At 37.9% G+C, this 25,349-nt stretch overlaps 1 protein-coding gene across 7 annotated transcripts; it reads right to left on the bottom strand.

Annotated features, from left to right (window-relative positions):
- Nucleotides 1-563: 563 nt before the first annotated feature.
- On the bottom strand, nt 564-24,253 carry OVCH2 (ovochymase 2). 7 transcript variants are annotated; one of them, XM_074884294.1, is made up of 22 exons: nt 24,243-24,253; nt 20,342-20,449; nt 18,352-18,461; nt 17,597-17,688; nt 16,284-16,456; nt 15,199-15,294; nt 14,670-14,821; nt 13,810-14,005; nt 12,288-12,311; nt 10,825-10,915; nt 10,567-10,700; nt 10,010-10,150; nt 8,878-9,008; nt 8,398-8,491; nt 7,444-7,575; nt 6,959-7,039; nt 6,132-6,318; nt 4,574-4,643; nt 3,803-3,998; nt 3,368-3,519; nt 2,870-3,038; nt 564-2,463 (listed from the first exon to the last, which is right to left on the bottom strand). In XM_074884294.1, the coding sequence occupies exons 2-22, from the start codon at nt 20,430-20,432 to the stop codon at nt 2,447-2,449; spliced, it is 2,529 nt and encodes an 842-aa protein (XP_074740395.1). In that variant the 5' UTR covers nt 20,433-20,449; nt 24,243-24,253; the 3' UTR covers nt 564-2,446. The 7 variants fall into 7 exon arrangements, 5 of the variants coding, with proteins under 5 accessions (XP_074740395.1, XP_074740394.1, XP_074740396.1 ...); XM_074884293.1 differs by lacking the exon at nt 24,243-24,253 and having other exon boundaries at nt 20,342-20,548; XM_074884295.1 differs by lacking the exon at nt 24,243-24,253 and having other exon boundaries at nt 18,379-18,461; nt 20,342-20,548.
- Nucleotides 24,254-25,349: the final 1,096 nt, after the last annotated feature.

Here is a 25,349-nt window from a genome sequence, read left to right as displayed (position 1 = left end):
ACTATTGCCAGACATGCTTTAACAATGGACATATACCTTCTATTTTCTGATTAAGATCTTCCCTTCTCAACAAAAGTTACAAAAATGCTCTAATAACCACTCCTGCAAAGGCTATCTAGGTGCAGCTGGACTCCCAGCACGCACGCCCATGCACACACGCAGAGCAGGGCTGCCATTTCAGAGCTAAGCAGGAAGACTTATGGTCACAGTTGCTCTTATTAACCAAAGGTCAGAACAAGATTATTTCTGGACATAGACTTTTATTCTAAATACTTAGCACGGTGCCAATGAACAACGCAATAAGCCTTCATTTGCCTCCCTATAATGTTACAAAGAAGACATTTTTACTTACATGCAAACAGAAGAAGGTTTATACCCAGATTTTAAGCACGCAGGGAACCTGAGCCTACCTCAGTACTCACGTAGGCTATTTGTATCCTACCTTTTGACTGTAGCGTTTGAGAAAGCCTCATATAACTGTCAAGAATTAAAGTGGACTTCATATAAGTTTTGTAAAAACTGAAATACAATTCCATTACATGAACTCCATTGAAAGTTTTGGGTTTTTTTTTTTAAATCAGATTTTATTTGCATCACAAACCAGTTCACATTATTGCTAAAAGATGCTGGCAGCTTACAAGAGACTAAAAAGATACAACAAACAAAAGCAAAACTAGACTACTTATAAAACCATACTAGGAGAAACACAAAAGATCAAAATCATGCAGTCAAGTAAAAAGTAAGTACCCTAACAATCAAATCAAAGTAACTTAAGATAGTGTTCCAAATATATGAAAGGAATTTTTTTAAGAGATGTCAATTTATCAGCATATAACCACTGCATTCAATAGGGTTAGCACAGCTGATACCACCTGTAGTTCTTCCCCACCTTTTTATTTTTCTGAACACACCCACTTGATATCCTTGTATTAAATTAAGAAGCAGATTAAAACTTTACAGGTATTTTAAGTCATCTCATTCTTGTTAAGCAAAACAGAATAGCAGCCAAGTGCTTAGACACATCTGCTCCCAGCATAAACTGATATAGTAGGCGAATAGCAACTTCCCCCATAACTGAACATTAACAGACTTCCATAATAAACAATTACAAAGGATATTTTCCCTCCACTGCTCTCCGAAGACCTCTTCAGAGAGCTTAAAGACAGAACAAGCATACTCTATCAATAATGTAATACAGCTGTGCCTTACACTTAATCTGAATTCATCTATAGTCCTTCCAACATGAAACTTTTTCATAGTTTCACAGAAAGCTCATTCTCCAGATTACTTTGTGGGCTTTTGTCTAAAACTTTATAGTGAAGAGAAGAAACTGGTGAAAAACATTTACCATATTCATTTGGGAATAAAGGTAGAGATTATTTTTTTCCCTAGCTACAGAATAAATTTATATTTTTTTAAAAAATCAGAAGTTCTAAGATAATGTCATCAAAAAAGTAGGGTTACTGGCATCAAATGCATGTATGGGAAACACATCTCTAAAGGCTTTTGCCATTCATATCAAAAGAAACAAAATGAGATATCTTACATACCTTCTAGTTATTTTCCAGACTATTGAGTCCAAGAAGGATTAGACTTGTGTTACCTACTGTACTACTATACTGGTCTAGTTTCTAAACACTAAGACTGTGCACAGAACAGTCTGCAAAGCTAATCGGAGCCCATCATCCCAATTTCTCGTGTAAGCAGCCATTTGAGCATTAAACAATCTAGTATTTACAAGTACAGTGCTCAGTTTGAGTGTGCGGATTACACAGTACCTCTTTATTTACATGTGTAGATTAATTAGGATAGCTGTCAGTTTTTGCATGGTGCTCAAGGCCCTTGGCCTGTAACACCTGTCTTTTCAAAAACTTCTATCTGGTTAAACAACACACAGTTTGCTAAAACAGAAACTGTATTAAAAATATCCTTTTCCCAGCAAATGGACTGATTCACATTACTAATGACTAGACAGTGTTCTTCTGCTCCTCCATAGTGCACTACCACTGCCACGGTCCTCTCAGAGCCAGGGTAACACTCTCATTGACCCGAGTGGAAGGATGACGGACTGCCCCTTCAGTTGTTTTACACAGACAATTATTTCATCTCATTTCTGTAGTATTTTTTACGCTCTCCAGTACTACATTCAAGAACATGCTTGGCATATGGTATATGGTGACTTATTTTCCCTCTCTTTCCTTGTAAAATAGATTGACAGAGTGTGAGAAGCCTGCAAGTAACTTCTGTCTGCCCCAAGCAGACGCATGTAAAGCCAAAGTCTCAATTCAGGCAAATCAGCAGTAAATTCACCAGGGTAAGTATCAGCTGTTTTGGAATCTGTTCACCAATCATGAACTAACACACTCTCACCAAATTTTGCTTTCAATGACATTTGTGCTTTGGAAGTGTTTTACAATGTGGTCCATCAGAGCTGCTCTCTTGACAGTCACACCATGGGGACATCTACAAAAATGAGAAAAACAAAACAGGGTAAACTTTGCAAAGATCATTAACAGAGGCTGTAAACTTGAAGTGGACTCAGCTGTCATTATATGTCAGTTCACACCTCCCTACCTCCTTCCAACCCTGAGAAACAAAGTAGCAAAGCAGCAGTAAGGAAAACATTCATCAACACAAGAAATGTAATAGAGAAGGGAATAACAATATGTTTGGAAGAAATAAGATTTTCAGAAGTGACTACTAATTTAGATTCATCTGTTTCTGGGTATTCGGCAACGGGTATTTTAAACAGCCAAGATTTCAGGAAGTGCTGGACATCCAAATATAAAAATGGCACCCTGGAAAAGACCTAGAATTAAGCATCTAGCGATAGCAAAAGGAGAAATTTAATTGTTTTTTTCATACATACCACTACTGTTAACACTGTGCTTGATCCAGTCAACAAAAACACCGACATTTGTGTATACTCCTGGGTAGCTCTTCTCTCCACATCCCAAGCCCCAGCTAGTGATTCCATGAAGGGTGTAAAATCCCGAGTTATCTTCTGAAGGGCAAACTAATGGGCCACCAGAATCACCCTGCATAAGGACAAAGGAATCTTTTTATGAGTCAACATCATTCCTTATGTTTTTAAAATATCAGTTCAGCTACAAGAGGTCCCAGCTGCTCATGTGTTTGGGGGTTTCTGTTTTTAAAAGGCAGAGAAAAAAAATAACCTTTGTTCAAGGGAAGCATCTCTTTTTGAATACAAGTAATTAAAATCCTACTGTCAAGGAGTCTTTCACTGCAAATCACCTACAGCCTGTTTGCAAGAAAACAGCTCTTGGCGAGGTTTTAACACTCCCCTTTTCAGAACCCATCTGGCCATACCCCGTGTCAGAAGGCTAAAGCGATGTGTGCAACTTACTGTGCATGAATCCTTGCCTTCTTCCAGAGGGAATCCAGCACAGATCATCCTCTGGGTCACTTTACTGGGAAGATTTATGTAATAGCTCTGACATGTGTCAAGCACCAGAATGGGGACTTCCAGCTGATGCAGTTTTCTCCCCTTTTCTCTGTCTTGAAGTAAAAGACATCTCAGAAACCAGTAGAGGCATGAATTAGTGATTCCAGAACAAAGCTTTACTCTTCCCCTTTTCAAACAGTCTCAATCTAAATTATCGGATTTCTTTCCTCCCACCTGTTTCCCTGCACGTCTAGCTGAGCTTACACAAGCGAAACCTTTTAAACCCATCTGTTCTCCAGAAACTAATGTAGAGACAATGAATGTTACAACATGGACTACAGTATTTAAGACAAAGCTACATCATGCTCAACCTCTGAAATAGCAAAGACTGCATACCTGCTTCATGTGCACCCCATCCTGTGATGACGCACACCCTGGAGGGCTGAACCGCCTCCTCCTTGGCAGGGAGGCACACTGGGCCCACGTAGGGGTTGAATTCTAAGGGCTCGGCCAGTTGCAATAGGGCAATATCAGAGTCCATAGTGGTCTTGTTAAAACTTGGATGTATAATATACCGCTTTACTGACCTTTTCTAGGAAAGCAAGGACATTGACACTTTCTGAGTAACTTGGGAATTTGTGTCTTTAAGTAACTTTGGTTTTATAAATTTTCAGGCCATATACAAGATGCCTTAAGAGGAGGGCACATTTAAAAGCAGCTGCTGAAGCTGCCAGCTTTCTTATATTAACAAGTCAAGATTATGCCTCTTGGACATGGATCAGGGAACATGGAGGAAACTTCATTCAGCAAGTGTAGGAAGAGGGTCTTGGAAAAACATTTGTTCAGTCTGAGCAAAGTGGAAAAAGGAAAGTTGTGCTCCAATTATTTCTGACCTGGTAATAGTCACCAGGGAATTTAGAGACAATGCACTCCTCACTCACACATCCTCCAGGATACTGATCTTTGGAGTTCATTACTGATGAAGGCACACATCTGTGTTGATACAATTTCTCTGAGTCACGCAAAAGGTGTTGTGTAAATGCAGATTAAGGTCAGCATGCAGGCTGTTAGATTGCTGTATCATTAACGATTTGGGAGATGGATTTACATTAAAAACTATTTTGCAAAATTGATTTCTATTTTATTATTAAGCAAAACTTATAGTACCTGTCTGTATTCTTGCTCTGCAAGATCATGGAGTCCTGTTACCACCATCCATAAGTCTCTGTATAGTTCCCTAAAAAAAAATTTTTAAAAAGTACATTCTCAGGCTGGTATAACAGCATTCTTGAAACCTGTGAATTTTAAAACCTGCCCTACCCGAAACAGATAATAGGCCCCTACATTTTCCTGAGCCAACAACTCCTGAGGCCCACACTCCCACACAAATCTATGGAAATCTTCCCACTAACTTCTAGGGAGCATGAAATATTCTCACGATGAGGCAGTAGGATCTCTCAAACACACAGCAAACAGAGAGAGGTCACTTTTATAAGGATGGGGGTGCCTGATGCAGAACACAAGACCTGCATGGTCCACACCGTCCAGGGACAGTGCTGGTCAGTACCTTCTTATTGAAAAAACAGGTGATCTCTAAAACATTACCACCTATCAAATAATATAAAGAAATGCAACAGAAAAATTTCATTTCACACCTTGGTTTCTTAACCAAATCCTCTCACTGCCTGAAAACCTGTCATAACCCCCTGATGACATTAGCTGTGTAGAATCATTAAGCCACATACACGAATTATGACGTGGTAACAACATGCAATGGAGAATTCCTCCTTAATATGGCTCTTAAAGCAGTACCTTCAAAACAGCACAACAATGCTCCTGACAAAATTTTGCAAACTAACATTTAGAAACTTAGAAGTCAAAGACCAAAATTCAAAACAGCACTTGCATTTCAGATCCCCAGTTTTGTGGGGGTGGGGAAGAGAATCAAAGTGGAGAATATAGATGACTAACCATCTTTGGCATTTGGGGCTCTTGAAAGCTTACCCTCATTTTGCAGTAATTGCAACTTTATTTGAAAACAAGCCAGAATACCTAATCATCATCAATCCTGGGAGGATTTTTAAAAAATATTTTAATGACCCAATGAATGTGAATTTTAAATTAATATACTTGTGATTAATTTGAACTTCAAAGCAAAGTAGTGTTCATTAATAAACAAACTGCAGTTTAGAAAGTATTTTAAAGAGCCCAAAAGCCACACAGACTATCCTTTTGTCTCCTCTCCATAAAGACAGAAAAATTTCCATGTAATCTGATTAACAGATTGATAGGTTCTTAACAAAGGAATTGCATCAACCCTGAGCACAAAAGCCTCCTGTATGTCCTTCAAAATCTACACAAATTCAGTAATTTTAGAATTTTTGGATAGGTTGATTCTATGTGGATGAAGAAATGCTCTGTAAATGCCCCAAACACAAAGAAGCTACCTAAGAATAAGTGATGGATGACAAGGGACTTAGTATCTTGCCATCTCTTCTGAAAACTGATCTGAATGAAAACCAAGCCTACAGAAGTAGGCTACTTACACTTCCTTAGTAGCCACTATGATCCTAGTACATGTGTGTGGAGCAAAATAATCCAGTGTGAGCTGTAAGTATGTGGTAACTGAAACTGTGCCACCCACCCTGAGCAGAACCACCACACTGCAGAGAAGCACTGTGCAATTACAGATGTTCCCAGGGAAGGGTTTGTCCTGTGTACTTACTTAGAATTAAGGCAGTGAGCAGCTGTGACAACCCATTCTTTGGCAAGAACTGCTCCTCCACAGATATGCTCATCTGAAATTTGTACACTGACCTGCCAAGGCCATGAGTATGGTACAGCTTCTTCACCTCCAATTATCCTACTGAAGATGAACCTGGGCTGATTTGAAGGCATTCCACAAATATGATCTGAAACAGAGAGCACTGATGTCTCAAGAAGCCTTTAGAGGTTAAGATTTGGAGAAGCAAAGAACAATCCATTTAAGAGCTATTCCACAGCTTCTCAAGATTCCCCCCTCCCTTTTTTTGCTAAATCTTTCAACTTCCCTCATTACAAAGGATCCAAATGTTTAGAGATAGCATGAGGAGATGATCTTAGCAGAAACAGAGCTTCTCCAAGATGAAAGCAACTGCTTACCTTCAAAAGTTTTAGCCTCAAACCTATAATGAATACAGACTCATCCCATTCTCCATAAAGTACTGGAGGGAAAAAGGGGAGTTCTAAAATTCTGGTTATTATTTTCAACTACCCTGTACTCTTTGCAATTATTTTGACCAAAGCAAATAGGTGTAAACTGACATACAAGCTGAAATAATGTCATTGCATTGCTGTAAATAACAAGATGAAGGAAGCAAGAAGAATTAGGTTCTGCTATTTTCTAAAACCAAAGCACGGAGCATTACTATTTATCTTTTTTATTTCCTCAAAATACCTTTATGAGAAATTCTGGGACAACTGCATCCATTAAATATTTGGAGAAAATATTTAAATTATAGTCCAAAAGGTACTTCCTATTTGCATGAAGAAAATATAACTCTGGTTGGCTACCTGCTGGAACCTGTGTTTCTTCTTCAGTCATATCCATATCTTCAAATTCTTCCTCACTAGTTGAATCTAAAGTATCTAAATCTAGCAGATGAAAATAGCAAATGTGTTAAGCAGGCTGTCTTGAGTGATATTTTTATTACAAAATCACTTTTATTTCCTTTATTATAATTTTTGTAGAAGGAATAGATTTCTACAGTAGGGATCTGTGCTATTACATCTTCACATGGTAGTAAAGTGCCATTTAAAATGCACCAAACTACTCTTACACAAAATAAAACTCAGGTTTGGGGTAGATTCATTGTCTCTCTTCACCCATTCAATAGGCCCTTTGTTTAATGCCTCAATAGGTTCACAATACAGTTTTTTCACTGAAACAATTTGTTAGATGAGAATCTTGTAGAGCAAAATAATTCTGAATAGCCCAATTCACCAAAGAGCCCTTTGTGCTGCCCCAGAGAGGTAGTTTCCCAAGTTACTTCTATTACCTGTTACATGAACAAAAGAGATTGTAGCTCTGAATCCCCCAAAGGTCTCTGTTTCATCAGAATGAAAGACAACCAGCATCACAGCAGAGGAGCTTAGAACAGGTGCTGGTAGCGCAAATCCACAAGACTTTGCTACAGATGAGAAAAGCAAAGGTTCACTGCAGATTGACATGTACTTTTTCCATCCTTATCTCTTTCCACAATGGGTACCCAATATTCTGTGTATTCCAGCTCTCACACGGGAGGGTAAAAAATAACTATGCACAAGAGAGGAGTAGAGATAAGCAGACTGAGGCTGAAGGACTGTTCTATTATTCCTGACAGTCTGTCCCTGTTGAGTAATTATCTTTTAAGAACAAAGAGACTCTTGCATTATTTCACAAGAGCCTATTGCAGCACTCACACTCATAGGTTGCCATTACATACAGAACACACTGGAAACCTGATTTCCCCTTGTTGGTGTTTTAGCACTGGCATCTGCTAGTGCTAATCTAAGTACCAGCATCAACCAAGTGCTGAAATCAATTGAGGGGCAGGTCTTCCTCTCATTCAATGTAAGCCAGGGGAATCTTCAGCAAGGTGGCAAGAACTACATGAATGCTCATCTGGAGTGAAGAACAATTGGACTCTGAAGAGGAGACCTCTTAGGGGCTTTCTGTGTCTGATCATTACTGTAAAAACAAATCACTGCGTTATGACATTTTCTTCATTTATATGAATTCAGAACTGCATCTCATATAGAATTTAAATAGACAAAACTGTTCTGTTCAGTGTGGTTTTGCCTCTAAGTGGAACAGAAGCAGCAATACCTAGAAGTATTTTTCAAGGCACTGAAACTAGTACCTATAATATCACCTGAGACTCCAGAGGTGAAGTTGATTTTAGACTGTAGAACAGAGCTAGTGAAAGTCATAAAAGAAACAGGTCATCCCCAAAATATATCAAAAATCAAACCAATTTCCTCCTCTTTTCCCACATCTTCATACACAGTCACAGCATCATAAGAGCAATCTTCACTCTCTTCTAGTTCAAAAGACTGGTATGTAAGCTTTAAACAAAAAATGAAAAAATGAACCTTGTTAAAATCACATGGAAAAAAAAAATCAAAGGGTCTTTAGTATTCTCAACAATTCCTTTGGGGTTTGGTTTCCTCTGACATTCAGGCTTCTCACAGGTGATACATAGTATATTACATTTGCTAAAAGAATCAGTCATGATAAAATTTAAACCTAAAAATCCTATTTTACTATAACCCAAAGGAGAAATCAAAATCTAACTGGCTTTTGGAATGGAAAGGGATTTCTCTTCACTGCATCCAGCAGCATTATTCAAGCTTATGTTGCTCGATCTTGCTTGTCCTTCACTGTATAATTTCTTGTTAACTCAATGGTGCCAACTTCCATTCTATAGACACAAGAAGGGCTCATAGTATACCTTGATTACATGGTCCTCTGGTGCACAAATAATCCATTGACAGTCTGCCATGTTGCTGTAGTGCTCAGGATAGTGCGTGCTTTGTAACACTCCTTCTTCAAAAAGGACGGCTAAGGACTCACAGCCAGAACCTTGAAATCCAGGAAAACAAAAATGGAGACACTGTGATTTCCTATTAAATCATTCACACACATGGAAAAAAACCAAAAAAACCCCAAAAAACCAGAAACACTTGTGGTGCTTTCACACAGCTGAGAAAGAGAACAGGACAAGAGCAGCAACGCAAATCCTTCTGTCTGAAAAAAATGCAAAGAAAATTTTTAATCTTTTCCCAGGCAGAAGAGCAATTCAACTCATGACTATCGCATTCCCGTTTGGCTACGGGCAGTGCACTGCAGGCACAGGTACCTGTGTGGGGGGATAGAACAGCAGAACACAGGCACGTCAGAAGAACATTTGCCAACTTTCTTTGGAGCAGAAAGTGGAGACATAAAACACAACCAGAGGACATGCCTTCCCCATGGACTACGCAGTGGCAAGGCCCCTCAGAGGGGATTCCTCCCTACACTCTGCAAAGGAAAGAAACTAGCTGGAAAAGCAGCAGAAATAGGAACAACAGGTGTCTGTCTGTAACCTGATTGTCCAGACTCAGCAGATGACCCTTGGGCCTGCTCCCTAATAACGGTGAACGGCTCTACACAGTAAAACCAAAAGCAGTTCTCCCTGACATGTATCCTAGTGTTAGCTGTTTCCCTCAGGGCCACTCCATGAAAGCATGCTTGGGACTAGCAAAGCAGCTTTCATCTGGAAATTCTGCTCATTTGACTAATCTTATTAATCAAGTTTTAAAACATTCTGAAAGTAGGGAATGAAATGAGATCTTATATAAAGTGGATGGAGAAGAGGCAAATTTAAAGGAAGGCTTCTCTCAACAGTATGTATCCTATCTCTTTCTGGCATCCCAGTTTCTCCACAATATCACATGGCAGCCTAACCAAACTTCCCTTGTTCATACCATCATCCACATAGAAATATCATAGGAGCTTCCTCTGATTTTTCATTTTCTCACAAAAATTTTTTTCAGGTCACCACCCTAGAGTGCAGACAGGTATATGACTAGACTTAGACTTACCAGGAAGAATATCTGGTGTAAGAGCTTTGTAGGTCATGGAAAAACCAGTTCCATAATCCTTGTTGTCAGAAACAAATTTTAGCCTTATACTATTGAAGCCAATCAAAATAGGTAATGGGAGATCTCCTCCACAGAATTTCCCTGAAATATAATATTAGAGAATAATGACTGTTTAAAGTCTTTAGTCACTTGAGAAAACTTTTATGTACCATCTTTAGTACTCATCTATAAAAATTATAGGATGAAAAGGAAATTGCCTATTCATTCTTCTACATTCCCTATTAATCCATTAGTCCAAATAGACGCACACTATTAAAAATTGAAAATCCTTGACACCAGAAAGTCGTATGCTGACACGGTTCCCTACCAGGCATTTTCCATTCTTGTCTCCTCCCACACTTTTTGTCTTTTATTTTAGATCATATGCCACAATGTATTCATCATGAAAACATAAGTAAAACATAATCAACCGCAATGTCCTCATTGGGCATACTTGCTGCTAGAATTAAAGAGTACCCTGATAGATTATTTCAAAGAATAAGGAGACAGCAACTCACCAACAAGTCTGTCGTCTTTTGAATAGACTGATAAAGAATCATAGTCACAAAATGTTTCTGGCTCTATATCAAAGTGGGAAAAATGAAGCAATATATAATTTCCTTCTGGTACAAATAGAGTCCATACACACAACCTGGAATAACAAATTAGTTCCTGTTCACAAAACTTCCAAAAAAAACAAAAACAAAAAAACCACCCCACATCTACACCAGTACAGTGAATAGTTGATAGGGAAAGACTGTGTTTTGTCCACTTACTGGTGATTTTGATAGAACTGTTTGGGACTTCCAGGAAAATTTAGTTCTCCTTCACCATCAGGAAGTTTGCCATCCTGAATGCTACAAAATGCTGCATTGTAGAGTTAAAACAAAATAGGAGGACTTAGGTTTGACACACGTACAATTATCTGTTCCACCAAGAAGCTCAAACATCTAGAGAATATTATGAGATTCAAGATTGCTCAGCTTGTTTCTGCTGGGTCTTCTCTCTTTTATTTGGAATTACAGTTAAGTCAGTTTTAAAACACATACTTGGAGAGCAAAAATAAAGCACTGCCAACATGCTACCATATTTTATTGTAAAAATGGCAGTGCTTGCTTTTTACCTTAAAGAAGCTATTTGTTAAATGAGGATTTCACTATAAATATTTTTCAGGGAGGAAATGTGCATGCCTCAGGACATAAAAAAAGTGTTCATTGCAGCCCATTTGTAACAATATCCTTAGCTATGTTACAGCAGAAGACTTTTGCAACAGTATAAAACAGTACAAAAAACTGGAATAGAAGAAACAGAAGCTTTCCTCTCCAGATAAGTGTCACTAGAAACACAATTACTTACAAAAATTATCTCCTATTGCCTTTCTTTCTCCTTGCAAGGTAAGCCAGTAAGATATTTATCAACTATGTATACAGAAATAAATTTAAGGAATCATATACTTACAAGATTATCTTACTTGAAGTATCCTAGGAAGACCAGTAAAAAATTTCAAAGACACAGACAGCACTTAAATACCCAAATCTCACTGGCCACAGCAAGTCTGTACAAACTGACCATGTGCCCAAGCTTGTTTATCATCTGAGAAATCTCACTCTAGATTACAAAAATTAAAATTTTAAGATCTAGTTCACAAGAGTTGTTTCTAGTATCTTTACATGAACTTGTACCTAAATGAATAGCATCCAACAAGAACATAAAAATGGCAGCATTAAAGTAAGACTTCAATTTTAAAACATGTTACATTCAGGGTTGGGTTTCGTGGGGGCTTTTTTTGCATTTTATTCACAGAAATAGACACCAGACAAGTAGATAGGTTTATCATAGACTGCACAAAAGTACTACTAATTTACCTCATACTTTCTATTTAGAATATACTTTTTTTTTTTTTTTTACAAAATTAACAGCACTACCTTGATTTCATACATTGCTTGAGGTTCTATTCTGTATTTTTCCCATTAATGTTATTTACATCTCAATAAAAATAGAGCTTTATATATGTAGCTGTTTTAAGGAAAATTCCTTTTTGAAGTCATCAGTATGGAAGTACAACATATTTGCAAATACATACAAATTTGTAAATACATACAAAGTATATATTTAAAGAATACATTTTAAAGTGCTTTGATGAGTCAAGCTTCTTCACATTTCTTCCTTCATAGATTATATATCAGACTATTTTACACTCTAACACAGATAGAAGATACTGAAAAAATACTGTACTCACCTGTGGAGCTTTTCATTTTCAGATCTAATAAAAGAGAGATAGGGAAGGGGGTGGGAAAAAAGGAATAAATTACTGTAGTTTCATATTCACAATGTAGACTTTATTTTTATCTGTGTGAAATATCAATTTTATACAGGCAGCACTGAGGCAAATTCAAATGCTTCTTGGGGACACAGTGGTTACAATAAACTAGAGTTAGAATTAAAACAAAATTGCAAGTTTAGGCAATGCTGACCTTGGAATAAACAACTCTGGAGTAGCCACTTATAGAATTAATCATACATTGATAGGCCGCTGCTCACTCTGAGCAGCACAGTACTCTGTTTCTAGGTACTTTGTTGAATAAATACTATACATTTCAGTTAAGGGCAGCAGAACCCAACTGCCAGCATCACATCAGCGACGCAGACACATTAAGCCTGACAGCAATTACAGTTCAGATCTTTTGCACCAGTGCAACAGTATAAAAGAACAAGCAAGCAAAACCTAGCGCAATGCAATTGAGAATTGTGTTTTCACTTTCCCTACCAAATCACTTTTTCTGTTCACTGGAGCCAACACACTTTAATTACCACAATAGCGAATCATATTGTTTTTTCCTGATAATAAAATGGGCCAATTTTTAATAAAAAGACCTTGTATCTCTGGGGTTTTTTTCTACATTGAAAAACTAAATATTTTGCGGAAGCTAAACCCTTTTCATTTTTCTCTGACATCATGAGGGTTTCTTTTTTCAATCACCAGTTGAAGCTGGCTTCTAATAGGAAAGTTTCATTTCTTTTCCCCTCACAATTTTTTCTCTTATTGACTAGCAAAAACTCTTAAACACCCCTCCTCAGTTTTTCAGTTCTCTACATAAATTTTAACACAATCTCCAATACCTTTTTAAAAAAATAGCCCAAACTGGAAGAAAATATTAATTCAGTTTCTTAATGCTACGAGTGAAGTTCACCCCAGACAGATTATCATTTATATTTCCATGACTTCTGAAGTGATGGATAATTATCATGCTGTTCCCCTGCACAGAGGGCATATGTAGCCTTTTGGGCAGAGTAAGCAAAAGCACTTCTGAGAGCATGATTTTTCTCCATGTAGTCAAATGTCTGATCCAACACATTTTAGCTGAGAAAAATGACAAGTGACTTCGAAGAGGTGCGCATGGAATTTCAAACACTTTCAACTGGTGAATTTCCACTTAAAAACAAAAATATCAGGCTAATTGGTTAGCTGGATAAAGGAACCATACTTAAAGTTAAAAAAATAAATATACATACACAGATATAGTTCAAGTAGGAGGAAAAGTGGAAGAGAAGCAAACATTTATAATGCTCTCAATTTGTTTTTGACAACTGCCAATCAGTACCATATACTTAAAGGCATCGTGAAATGCTATAGCGCTTTGCCAGGAAAAACAGGGAAATCTAAGTGCTATATGTTGAAAAAGATAAAATTAAATGAAATATTATTATGAGACAGAAGAGTTGTCAGAAGTGAGGGACAAATTACTGTGGAGACTTAATACCAGCACTCATGTTCTCCTGAATCCAGGAAAGCACCGCACTGAGGTCTGTGAATATTCCTGGAGATCCTCTGTTGTAATGTTTCTTCTTCTCATTACTTATCCAGCCACGAGCACATCCCATCCCCCAGGAGATTACACCAGCGAGAGTCCAGGCACCATGCTTACGCCGGCACAAAAGAGGGCCTCCTGAGTCTCCCTGTAAAAAACAAGGAAAAGCCCAAAACCCACAGAAGTGCATAACATACCACTGAGCAAGCCTTAAAGAGTTTATTGAGTTCTCTTTTGCGCCATACTAACAAACCTGCAACATAGGAACATCAATTTAAAAAAAAACCAAACAACTGTGAAGACAGACACTTTCTATTTTATTCTGTTTAGTCAGGATTGTCAAAGGGGGGAGAAAGAGACTAATCCCCTTATGGGTGCACATCTGTTGTATTTTAGCATGTAAAAAGAGTGAGGAGCTTTTTTTTTTTTTACCCCCATGACAAGGAACAATCACTTAACCTTTTTCCTCTCTGTAATCCAAGGCAATACTTTTTACTTCCCTCCTTAGGATCTTAGCAACATTAAGTAATGAATTTATCAAGCGTTCTGAAGTTAGAAAGCCCTAAGCATTATGGCACTGGAATACATTGCAAAATTGCTCTCAGGAACTTGTTGTACAACTCATACAATAATTAAAATTGAATCATGTAATTAAGTGCATTGCCCCATACAGAACCTATGAAAGAATTCACACATCAAAATTAACACACTCCAAATATCGCATTTTACAGTGTGTGTATTCATTTAGGCACACAGAGCCTTGAGCTTCTGAGAAACACTTGTGAGTACACAAGGCCCTCTGTTCCACTGACCTGGCAGGCATCTTTTCCTCCATCCGGAAATCCAGCACACATTATAGTGTCACCATGGATGGGTTTCTTTAAAGTTGATAATGCTCTTGAACACTCCTTACTGTTTAAGATTGGTAGATTGACTTCATGTAAGACCTGAGGGAGTAGTCCATCTGAAATACAACCAAAAAAAATTGTTCATAAGAAATGCTAAAAGGTGAACTTAATGTCACTGCTAATACACACACACACACGAGTTGTAAACTTGTTCCAAGCCATTTTATGCTTACATAAACATCCAGCTTTGTGTACAAGTTTTACTTGAATGGATTTCAAAATTGAAATACAGGTCTACATATTGTAGCAATGTATTTTGAGATAATTCACAAGTAGGCACAGAAACTAGCAAAGATCCCATTTTGAGATTACGATTCTTACGAACAGTTGATGTTTTATTCTGGTCTGTCTATGACCTATGCAATCAAGCTCTTAGCTTCAGCACTAAGACACTGAGAAACCTGAATGTCAAAGAACAGTTTGAGTGGCTTACTCTCATTTAAACGGCCCCAACCACAAGCAGTGCAGATGTATCCTGCTTCAAACTTTTCACCTGGATTGGGAAGACATGCTGGCAAAACTGACGAACCTGCCACACATGGACATGAATTTTATTGATAAGTATTTGAAAGAACACAACTAAAAGCTTCCTTTCTCAGTTTTTTTTTTTTTAAACTAAAAAGTACTGTTATTTTTGTGGCATCTGAAAAATTAATCTGGCATTTGATAATTTATCTGTGCCACTATTTCACAGTGGTTTTGAGTGAAAAAAGAAAGCCAGGAGCACCACAAGCTTCAGCCCAGGTCTTGCCATTCAGCTTAAATTTAGCTGCTATTATGATCCGAACTTCCATTAGAAAACATAGTTGCTCACCTTTGTAGTGGCAAAGAAAGAGCAACCTAGTGACACGAGCTGGAGCCTTTGAAAGAGCAAAGTGTATGAACCTCAGTATTATATAAAACTGATGTGAAGTAGCCTTTCAGAAAACCTGACTGTAAGGCAAAGTTAGTGTACAGCTGAGCAATGGCTGGCCCACAGGCCAGGAAACAGCCGTCCTCCCCTCACCTTCCCCCTCCCCTTCCAGCCCCAAAATGGGCCATTCTGCCACTCCTAAAGACAATCCCATTCTCCTTTCTGCAGTCTGCAGGGAGGGAAAAGAGGGCAAATAGAGGGGGTGTGAGTAAGGTACAGACAGCACTGCGGTACACTCTGACCTCTGGTCTGCCTTTGACTAGCTTTACTATTCACGAGCGGCAGAAATCTCCACCTATACCGATAAAAAATAAAAACACCTATTTGGTCAAATTTTGATCTTCTACATACAAAAAACCAGTACCTTTTTCTTCAAGGGAGTATTAAGTCTGAAGAAAATCATTTAATTCAACTGTTATCTTTTTCTGTCTTACCTCTGGTATTTTAAATACTTCAGTTGCAAAATACTCTGGGGATTTTTAGTGGCATAATCTGACAGCTGTGAAATGGGTTTAAACTGAGTTTCAAGACTACTCACAGCATCTGGAAGGAGCAAAGGCCTTACCTTCCCCACTGAAAAAGATCACAGATAACCATGGTCTTACTGAAGTTGAAGGCTCCATCCAGCTTCAGAAGGGCAATGTCATAGTTCATCGGCCTTCTGGGGTCAAAGTCTGGATGTTTAATGACATATTTAACAGGGAGTGTCTGCTCGCCATTCTCCCTGATCCTTAAATCATGCTCTCCTGCAGTGACACTCAAGTACTGGAGTAGGCTCCTGTAGAATAGAAAAATAAAAATTCAGCTACAGAATCTTCAAAATGAAAGGAAAAAATGTAGTTGGTTTTAAACACTGAAGTTATTACTACTGATACCTAATACCTTTCATCTTCAGACTTTAGAGCACATAACATGTACCGTCAGCAAGAGCTGAGTATGCCCTGCAGTAGAAATCAGGAGATGAAAAGGACTGAGAAGAAAAATCATTTGGCTACACTTCTGACTGTGGTTTGGTGGTCCACTAAGGAACCAGGTCCTCTAACTGTGTTTAAACATGTTCAGTCACACCCCTTTTTGAAGGAGGGGGGAAGATTTGGACATAATACAGAAAAATTAGGACCACTTCTCTAGCATCCTCAGTTTATACCTTAAAAACATAGTGAATCCTGCTTTAGGGCTCCTAGTACCAGATCAGATGTGCATCAAGGAAACACAAAAGCAATCATTATAAACTTTTTATTCTGCTTCAAATTTATTCACTGAACTTGAAGAATTACTTTTGCTTCAGGAGGCTTTATGCTGATTTAGATATTGCCTGTCCTTCTGTAGTCAACATAAACTGTATCTAACATAAACATAAATCTGCATTTACTGGCTAATTTGACCAAGATGTCATCACAGACAATGGCAGACACAGATCAAATTTATAATTCCAGGTTATCCATTGGTATGAAGATTCAGTATTAACTATAAGGGAATTAGAACCTCAGTGAAGCCTTCTGTACAATGCTCACAGATCTTTTTTTTTTTTTTTTGGCACTAAGGCTGAAAATCACCACTGTGCAAGAGGTTAGAACTATATCCATTCACCATTTAATTGCATAGACTCTGCCAGTTGTTACTGCTAAAAAAAAAAATTGCAGTCACCTGGTAACTATAGTTTGGTACAGATTTTTACCTACACTTCCAAAATCAGTCTCCACCAATCCCCGTAAATTTATTTTATTCTTAATTATTTTTGAGATGTTCAAAGGTTTTGTTATTTCTCCCTTTCCATTAAAACACCAAAAATATTGGTTACAAATAAAGAGTAGCACCTGTAAGCAATCGTCACTAAAAGCTGTTACAGTACACACACACTTTTACAATCAATGTTTTGCTGCACCTGCAGCGTGCTCCTGAAATACCACATCCATACCTGTCCAAGATGCAGTGAGCTGCTGTGACCACCCACTGAGCAGAAACAATGGTACCTCCACAGAAATGCTTTTGCCTTCGTTTCAAGGAAACCTGCATCACATAACGAAGGCACGTCAAATAAAGAAAATGTTTATATCTGCTCTGATTGCATTTGAGGAAGAAAGGAGAGAGTACATGCAGATGCTCTCTGAAGATTCACATAGCTAAAGCGCATGCTGCATTTCAAGAAATACTTTCATGGCATTCTTACACTCCTTGAGCGTAAGAGATCCTAAACCTTGCTATTCTCCCCTCAGCTGTGACTTGGTACCTGGATAAAAGCAGCATACATGTAATAAAATGCCAAGTCACTGAGGTATGCAGCACACTGTACAGGTTGCTACTTATTTGAGAATTTTTCCTTTGCAGGTCCGTGGGAGCACTGCAAATTCATGATGCCTGACAACAGTTGGGGGCTGGGGGTGGTGTCCTTCGGTGCCTTATCTTTGAGCAGTTTTACCCATGCCTTTTTACAATAGACGCTCTTTCAGAAATAATGATAAACAAAATTAAAAATTATAAGCAAAGGTTTATCAGGTAGCAGGACAGGTTCTGTTTCCTCTCCACCTGCTTCACTGCTTTTCATAAAAGCAGAGTGGAGCTCAACAACACAAGTGTCAGTAAGCACAAAGTATACCTGTTTTATCCTTTTGTCATTTCTACAAAAAGTCAGGACATTGTTCTGAAGATAAAACCACATTTGCTCGTGCAAACCTGCCATGGATGTGAGCCTTGTTTCACCTGGTTTCCTCCAACAATCCGAGTGAAAAGATTAAGGTAACTCCATGGTTTTGTCTCTTGAGCTTTCTGCCCACACTTAGGATCTGAGAGTAAAAGGCGGAAAAGAAGGAAGGATTCAGTCTGAATTTAAGTTTTTCTACTTTTTTAGTAACAGAATTGGAAGGCATGGCCTGGCACAAAGGTCAGTGCAGCCTCTCTACCATGACAGGAATCACATTTTATAATTCCTAATCCAGACTACCCAGACTAAGGCTAAATTGGGCTAAGAAAAAGGCAATGTACTTTATTTTCCAGAAGTTCTCCAAACAAGCACTTCCAGGTTCAAATGTAGTGCACTTCCCAAACTCAACAGTGGCCACTTTTTTTTTTTTTTTTTTTTGAAGCTGTATGAAAACTCATTGAAGCCAAACACATCTGCAAGACATTTTACTACAAATTCTGTTAAACACTACATTGGGAGAAATTTAGCATCCATAAACTTGGAACATTTTGTTGTTGTTTTGGCAGATCGGTGGCTGTATTCAAAGGATGGAGGACCAATACTTGTACACACTGGAAAATGTGGAATCCTCCAAACTATAAAACGCAGCTTACAACAACTATAAAAAGGGGTTTGCAACCATCCTCAGGATTAGCATGGCTGATGCAAGTGATTATAGTGTCACAATAATGCTGACACAATGCTCCTTACCCTAGCTTTTAAATAAAAAAGGCTTTATATAGAAATGATCCAGTTCGTTTATCTGATTTTTTTCATTCTTTCCCAGTTCTCACTGCACCCAGCTTTTTCCCATGTGCAATGATACAGTGAGGAAAGGGGAAAGAGGAAACAGAGACAAAATTTTAAGAAACAGGATTTAGGTTAGACCAAAATGAATTTGGTACTGGGAAAATGGGCAAAAATAAATAAATAAAATAAAAAATTGGATTCACAAACTAAAACTTTTCTTTTTTCTTTCAGCATTTAATAAGTCTATTCTCCTAATGTATGCAAGATTAGATTAAAAGTTGCAAGTTAATATTTATATCAATACTATACCAAACTTATATTATCTATATTTTGACAAACACCAAAATCTTCTGCACCATGGCATTTGTAAGCCCAAGAGATTCCTGACTGCTTTACAGACTGCTTCAGGACCAACGTAGTTCACTGTTTGGATGAGAGATTTCAATGTAAACTGCATCACATCCGTCTGCATGGCAGGACGCTGAAGCAGTGACTACTATTCTACAGAATACTCTGCTTTGAACTGCTTAAGCGAGCAACTTATTATGATGATTTAGATACTGCACCTGTTTTGACAGGCAAACCAGAGTTTTTATAGTGAAAACAATTGATTTGCAGAACTTCAGAAATCAAGCTATACATTTTCCTTTTTTACTACTGCAAATTTAAAATGGAAGCAAAATGGTTATGCAAACAGCCAAGGTCTGATTTCCATTCCAGTTTGCTATAAATCAGTAAATCTTCATGAAGGAAACAGGAACAATTACAATCATTACTTGTTCCAGAAAAAGAATACTCTGGATTTTAAGACATAAGACAACAGAAAAAGAGGGCTCACTGTATTTTGTTAGCAATTCATATGCTAAACCATGGCCTTCGTTAACTTGCTGCAAATCTGAGAGTATTCAATTTTATTTAATTATAATATTTATTTAATGTTACTCATTCTGAATCATCAAGGTATCAGACAAAAGTTTCATAAGAATTACTCATTAAAAGATAACACTCAGTTACAGACTTGGATTGGAACAAAAGCAGAGAATGAAAACTAGAGCAATTATCCTAATGCTGCCTTGTGTCTAGGTCTATGAGCTCTTAGGATCAAAAACTTAGAGGGTGAAACCAGTGTAGCTTCTTTTTTTCAGCACTGACTCCCATGCTTGTCACTGCTTAAGAGCAAAACCATTAGTACTGAGAAAACTGTTAAAGCTAGATGTGAAATTTTCATCCTACCTTTCTGAAGAGCGGATGGTACAGCATGAAGCTCTGTAATACAAATTATCCCCGTCAGGAATAACTTCAGCTTACTGGGGGCAAAGCGCATCTTGGGGTGCTAAATGACTGAGTGAAAACAAGGAGAGTTTTTCTAGGGAAAAAGAAACCCAAATACTACACTGCAGGAGAACAGCAACTAATTGAAGTAGAAGTTACTCATTAACCCAGCCATAAAGAACTTACCCGCACAAATAAGTTTTCCAAATTTAATGGAGCATGAGTCTTTTCTACACCATTACTGAAGTCTTTGCTGTAAAATACTAGCTAAAATCCTCCCTAAAACTATTTTTTTTCAGGCAAAATGACAAAATAAAGTTAACATTGCATGTTTTGCTAGCAACACATACCCAGGCTGATCTACGCATTCAAGTAGAACACACACAAACAGAATGTCAATTGCTATTTGCCTCTACAATTTCTACAGCTTTTGAAGAGGCAATACCTTCTATTTCCTACACACTTTATATTTAGCCAATTTTACAGACCTGAAAAACATACCAAAGGTTTATGTTGGCAGCATGCTCAGTGTTGTACAAGACAAAGATCACTCTCCATATCAAAGTGTCATTTTTTCAAAAGAGCAGTGTTTACATCTCATTTTTAATAGGCAACTAAGGAGGACAGGGCTCAGCTTTTTAAGAATAATTCAGTATTGCTGCAATCAGCAATGCCAGTTCCAAGTCACTTTGATAGCTAAGCTTCACTTTTACTAGCAATTTAAGTGTAAGTCTCTTAGAAGACTATTCAAACCCTAAATAAGGAACACATCAGCAGCTAGATTAAAAGATTTCACAAAACAGAAAGCATAAGTTAAATTACCCTGCAAATTCACCACTTAAGACTTTCATCTCATCAGTTTTAGCAAGTATTGCCTGACTTGGAAATGACTGAACAAAGTGGTAGATACAACTAAAATACTATCTGAACTATCTCAAATTCATATGAAATATATAAGCACCAAGTAAGACATTAGAATCATCAAGAGAAGCAACAGATGTACTCTGGATGACAGAAGACACACATCTCATCTGTAACAGAAAGGGCAAGGGATATTTATACCTGGGAACAAAGAAATATTTACACAAGACAGGGAAGAAACATTGTTAAGTGGTTGAGATCCTCAGCTTCCCCTCTCTTTGTAAAAATATTGCAATATTTCCACCTCAAACATTCCCACAAAACCCATAATTTTCACATAGGAAATTCATTAAACTTTGAAAACATGGTGTAAACAATACATGCATGCTAATACAGATTTCAGTCTTGAACACCTTCATAGTCACAACTTACCAAAACCATATTTTTGAAGATGCCAACAGGTAAATGTAAAATATATATACTTTTAAAGTAAGTTGCAACAGTAATTAAACGGTTTACCTTTTTGTGGTTACCATCACAATGGACAAGACTTATGTTTTTTAAATTCTGCTCTGGCTCCCAAAAAAACCAATCTTATACTTCACTCATTAGCCCCAGTCTATTGAATATGTTTTATTATTTGGCCAAGGATTTCACAATACCCCCCAGATCCACCATCAGTCAACATCCCAACAATCATTTCTGTATTTATTCGATTCTAGGGTTTTGTTGTCCTTTTCCTCTGCTAGTCGGAGGATACCAAAATCCAGCTTTTATTCTGAATATGCAATTTTGTAACAAACAACTGAATACAAACCCTGTCCTAGAAACACTGAGTTGCAGTTGTTTTTTCTGTTAAAAATATACAGAACTTCTTAAAACTGCAGTTTTGCTACTGGTCCTGTGGAGATCCCAAATTCTGCAACTTCTGAAACCTGTATCACCAATATCATTCCAGCTCTAATTCAAAAACTTTGAAGGCTGCTTTCCTTCGTTAATTCACTTGTATTTTGCAGGGACAAAACAAAAACCCCAACCCCCACCCCCCAAAAGTCAGTTCCATGTACAGTAGAGCTGCCTGATCACCCACCACAATGACATCCTTTGGAACGTTGCCATCCAACAGGATGATATAAAAAACAAGAAAACACAACCTCTGCAGTTATAAGTGATGCTGTGCAAACTACATCTGTCACATTACCAATGAGAAATAGAAACATCCGGCCCACTTGCAAATAAAGAAACAATCAGCTCATTTCAAATTTATTCAGAGAGGCAACACTTACTGTGCAGCAGCCAAAGAAATCAGAAAGAAAAAGCATAGAAGGGCACGTTCTGTACAACCTACTCCTTATCTGGGATGGCAAAACAGAAGTGCAGGCTTTCTTGTCCTACTATTCTTTGTTCTCCTCTTTTGCTACCTATTTATCTTTCTCCTGAAGCTGTTATCTTTATCCTGTGTGCAGACAGAGGCACTAATGACTTTACCTACTTCCCCCACTGGATAGCTGCTATTGCGCCTAAAACTCGCGGCTTTGGCAGGCAGCACTGCCAGCATCATTCCTCAAAGGCAGGCAAAGGTCAGATCTTACAGACTTGATCTCCATCCATGCATTTGCTCTGAATCTCCATGCAGAGCTGGCTTTGTACCCTGTTGGCGTCCTGTACTTTTGTGGTAAGAAAAACAAAGCCATTAAATCACTAACTGTCCAAAATGGCCTGATCCGTGTTTTAGCAGATAGAGACATTCCCTAGCACCAAAATAGTGGCACTAATCGATGCTAGTGAGTCTGGCCTGCCCCTTCATTTGCTGTGCACTTGAAGAATAAAATGTTTGTAAATCAAAGTATGCTTGATGCTGTAGAAATGTATATAGCTGCTCCTTCCTATGAGGTTATTAAAAAAATAAACACACACACAAATAAGTTTAAGACAAAGAGAAAGCAAAGAACATAGATAACATTTATCATCGGAACCTTCCAGAATGGTTGCTCAGTTCTTCTGGTTTTGAGGGGTTTTTAACAGGGGTTAAGGGCTGGTGGGAGCGCAGGCTGCTTTTCAGTGAAGGTTAGTGGACCACTGAGATGGCCAGTCGGGAAGACATGAAAAACCACTTTCTATTCTTGCTAGAAAAGTTGCTTCTGTTGCTCCTCCTGTCCAGGGAGGAAGGAAGGTGAAAAATCTATTCACCTAGTGACAATGTGACAAAGTTTAAAAGTAGTGAGAAAGTTTAAGAGAAGAGGGAATGAGAAGTGAAGGACAGAGGGGAGGAAGGGTAAAACAAGCAGCAAACGCTGGTTAGTAGTTAACCTGTTAGAAGATCAGTAGAAGAGACACACTTAAATTAGACTGTTTTGTGTTGGGTTTGGTTATGGGTTTGTTTTGCTTTGTTGGAGTTTCGGGGGGTTTTTTTAAAACACAATGAGCTACGCTTTCAAGGGTCACTGATCACATCCGAACAGTTTGCAAGATTCCTGCTGGAAAACCTATTAGCTCAATAAAATTAACAGTTTCATATTTTAAACAAGATATAATATCTTTAAATATTAAATTTCATAAATCTTATCATTCATGTATTACATTTACAAATACAGTAGTTATTAACTGAAAGCAAATTTAGTTTTAATAGGGATTAAGTGTACTTGTTTTGCCCGTTGTGCACGAATTTTGATTTTCCAACAAACTTATTTTTCACCAGTTTTAGCCTACAGTAATTCAAATTACTTGATTCAAATTATGCCCGTTTGATGTAACAAGAAAATCAAGTTTCATTCTCAAGCTAAGCCCATTATTGTCTACCATTTCCCTGAAATGAAAGACATTAAGATGCATATAAAAGACTCTGAATAGCACCAATTTTAGGATGTTTAAAACACCACCACCACACATATTCACTTTTTTCAGCCAAAGCCTTCATGTTACTTCAAAGATCAATGTATCGGAAAGCTGTGGGAATTACTGCCTTGAAATTCTCAATTCCTAGAATCAAAACATTATATACCTCAAATCACGAATATGTTTTTTCCTTTCCCTCTCTACAAATATAGCCTCATCTCAGAGCACAACCTTGCCGTTCAGCCGTGCTACGCCTTCAGCTGGGATTCATGTACTTTTTTAGACCAGCAGAGATCACTGATAGATTCACTTGACCTCCTGCAAAAGACAAACCACAGAATTTCACCTCAACATTTCCACATGAATCCTAGTTAAGCTAGTTTTATTGTTTAGGATTATAGCTAGGTTTGGGTAAACATTGCAAAAAAGATCTGCAAACTGAAATTTTGTAGTAATAATGCTCACAATACTATGAATCTTTCTGAAAAATGAATTGATAGCCATGATTTTTCAGTCGCTGGGATTTTTTGGGGATGCAAAATGTTTGCCTGAAAATTAAGCAAATCAACATTTATAAAAAGGTCAGAGACAAAAGTTTAAAGCCAGTACCACTTTGAACCTATTTAATTTCCATCTGTTAATAAAAGCAGTGCTGATGATTGATTGCTACTATACCAAGGACAAACAGTAACTGTTGAAAACACACAAGGCAAATGCTTCACAGCGATCCAAAAACGGATGTATGTTCCCACAGTGCTTGTAGGTTCATGACAGCTTTAAACCAACCCAGGTTTAGGCTGATACCAAGGGCACGTGTGCCCCATCTCCCACAAAAGTCCCTTTTGCTGCCATTCCCCTTAGGCTAGCCGCAGTTCTGGTCAGGCTGTGCGGAGAGCTGAATGCTCTTTTTTTCATAACTAGATTTGCTTTTATAGCTGGATTGGTTTTTTGATCAAAGCTGTTACTCAAAAATCGAATGTTAGCGTCAGTGCGAAGGAGAAGAAATGAATGCATGCACTAGCATGCATTTTGATTACAGTCTCGACTTACAATTTCAAATATCTAAAGCAATCATGAAACTTCAGCCAGAGTGGGTTTTAGACAGAGTATTCTCCTAAAAGAGACCCAGAGCTTTCAGTTCTGTCCCAAGCTTTGTTACAACCTCCTATCTGGTTCTGGTTAGTAAACATGTTTCAGCCCAATGTTCTGCAATATTCTACCAACTATCACACTCTGGGGATTATGAAGTCCCTTTTCTTAGGGTGTGAAGACC

This window comes from Strix uralensis, chromosome 15, assembly GCF_047716275.1.
Source record: "Strix uralensis isolate ZFMK-TIS-50842 chromosome 15, bStrUra1, whole genome shotgun sequence".
NCBI lineage: Eukaryota > Metazoa > Chordata > Aves > Strigiformes > Strigidae > Strix > Strix uralensis.
The sequence above is the reverse complement of the archived record's forward strand: the minus strand, read 5'-3'. Positions and strand labels throughout refer to the sequence as shown.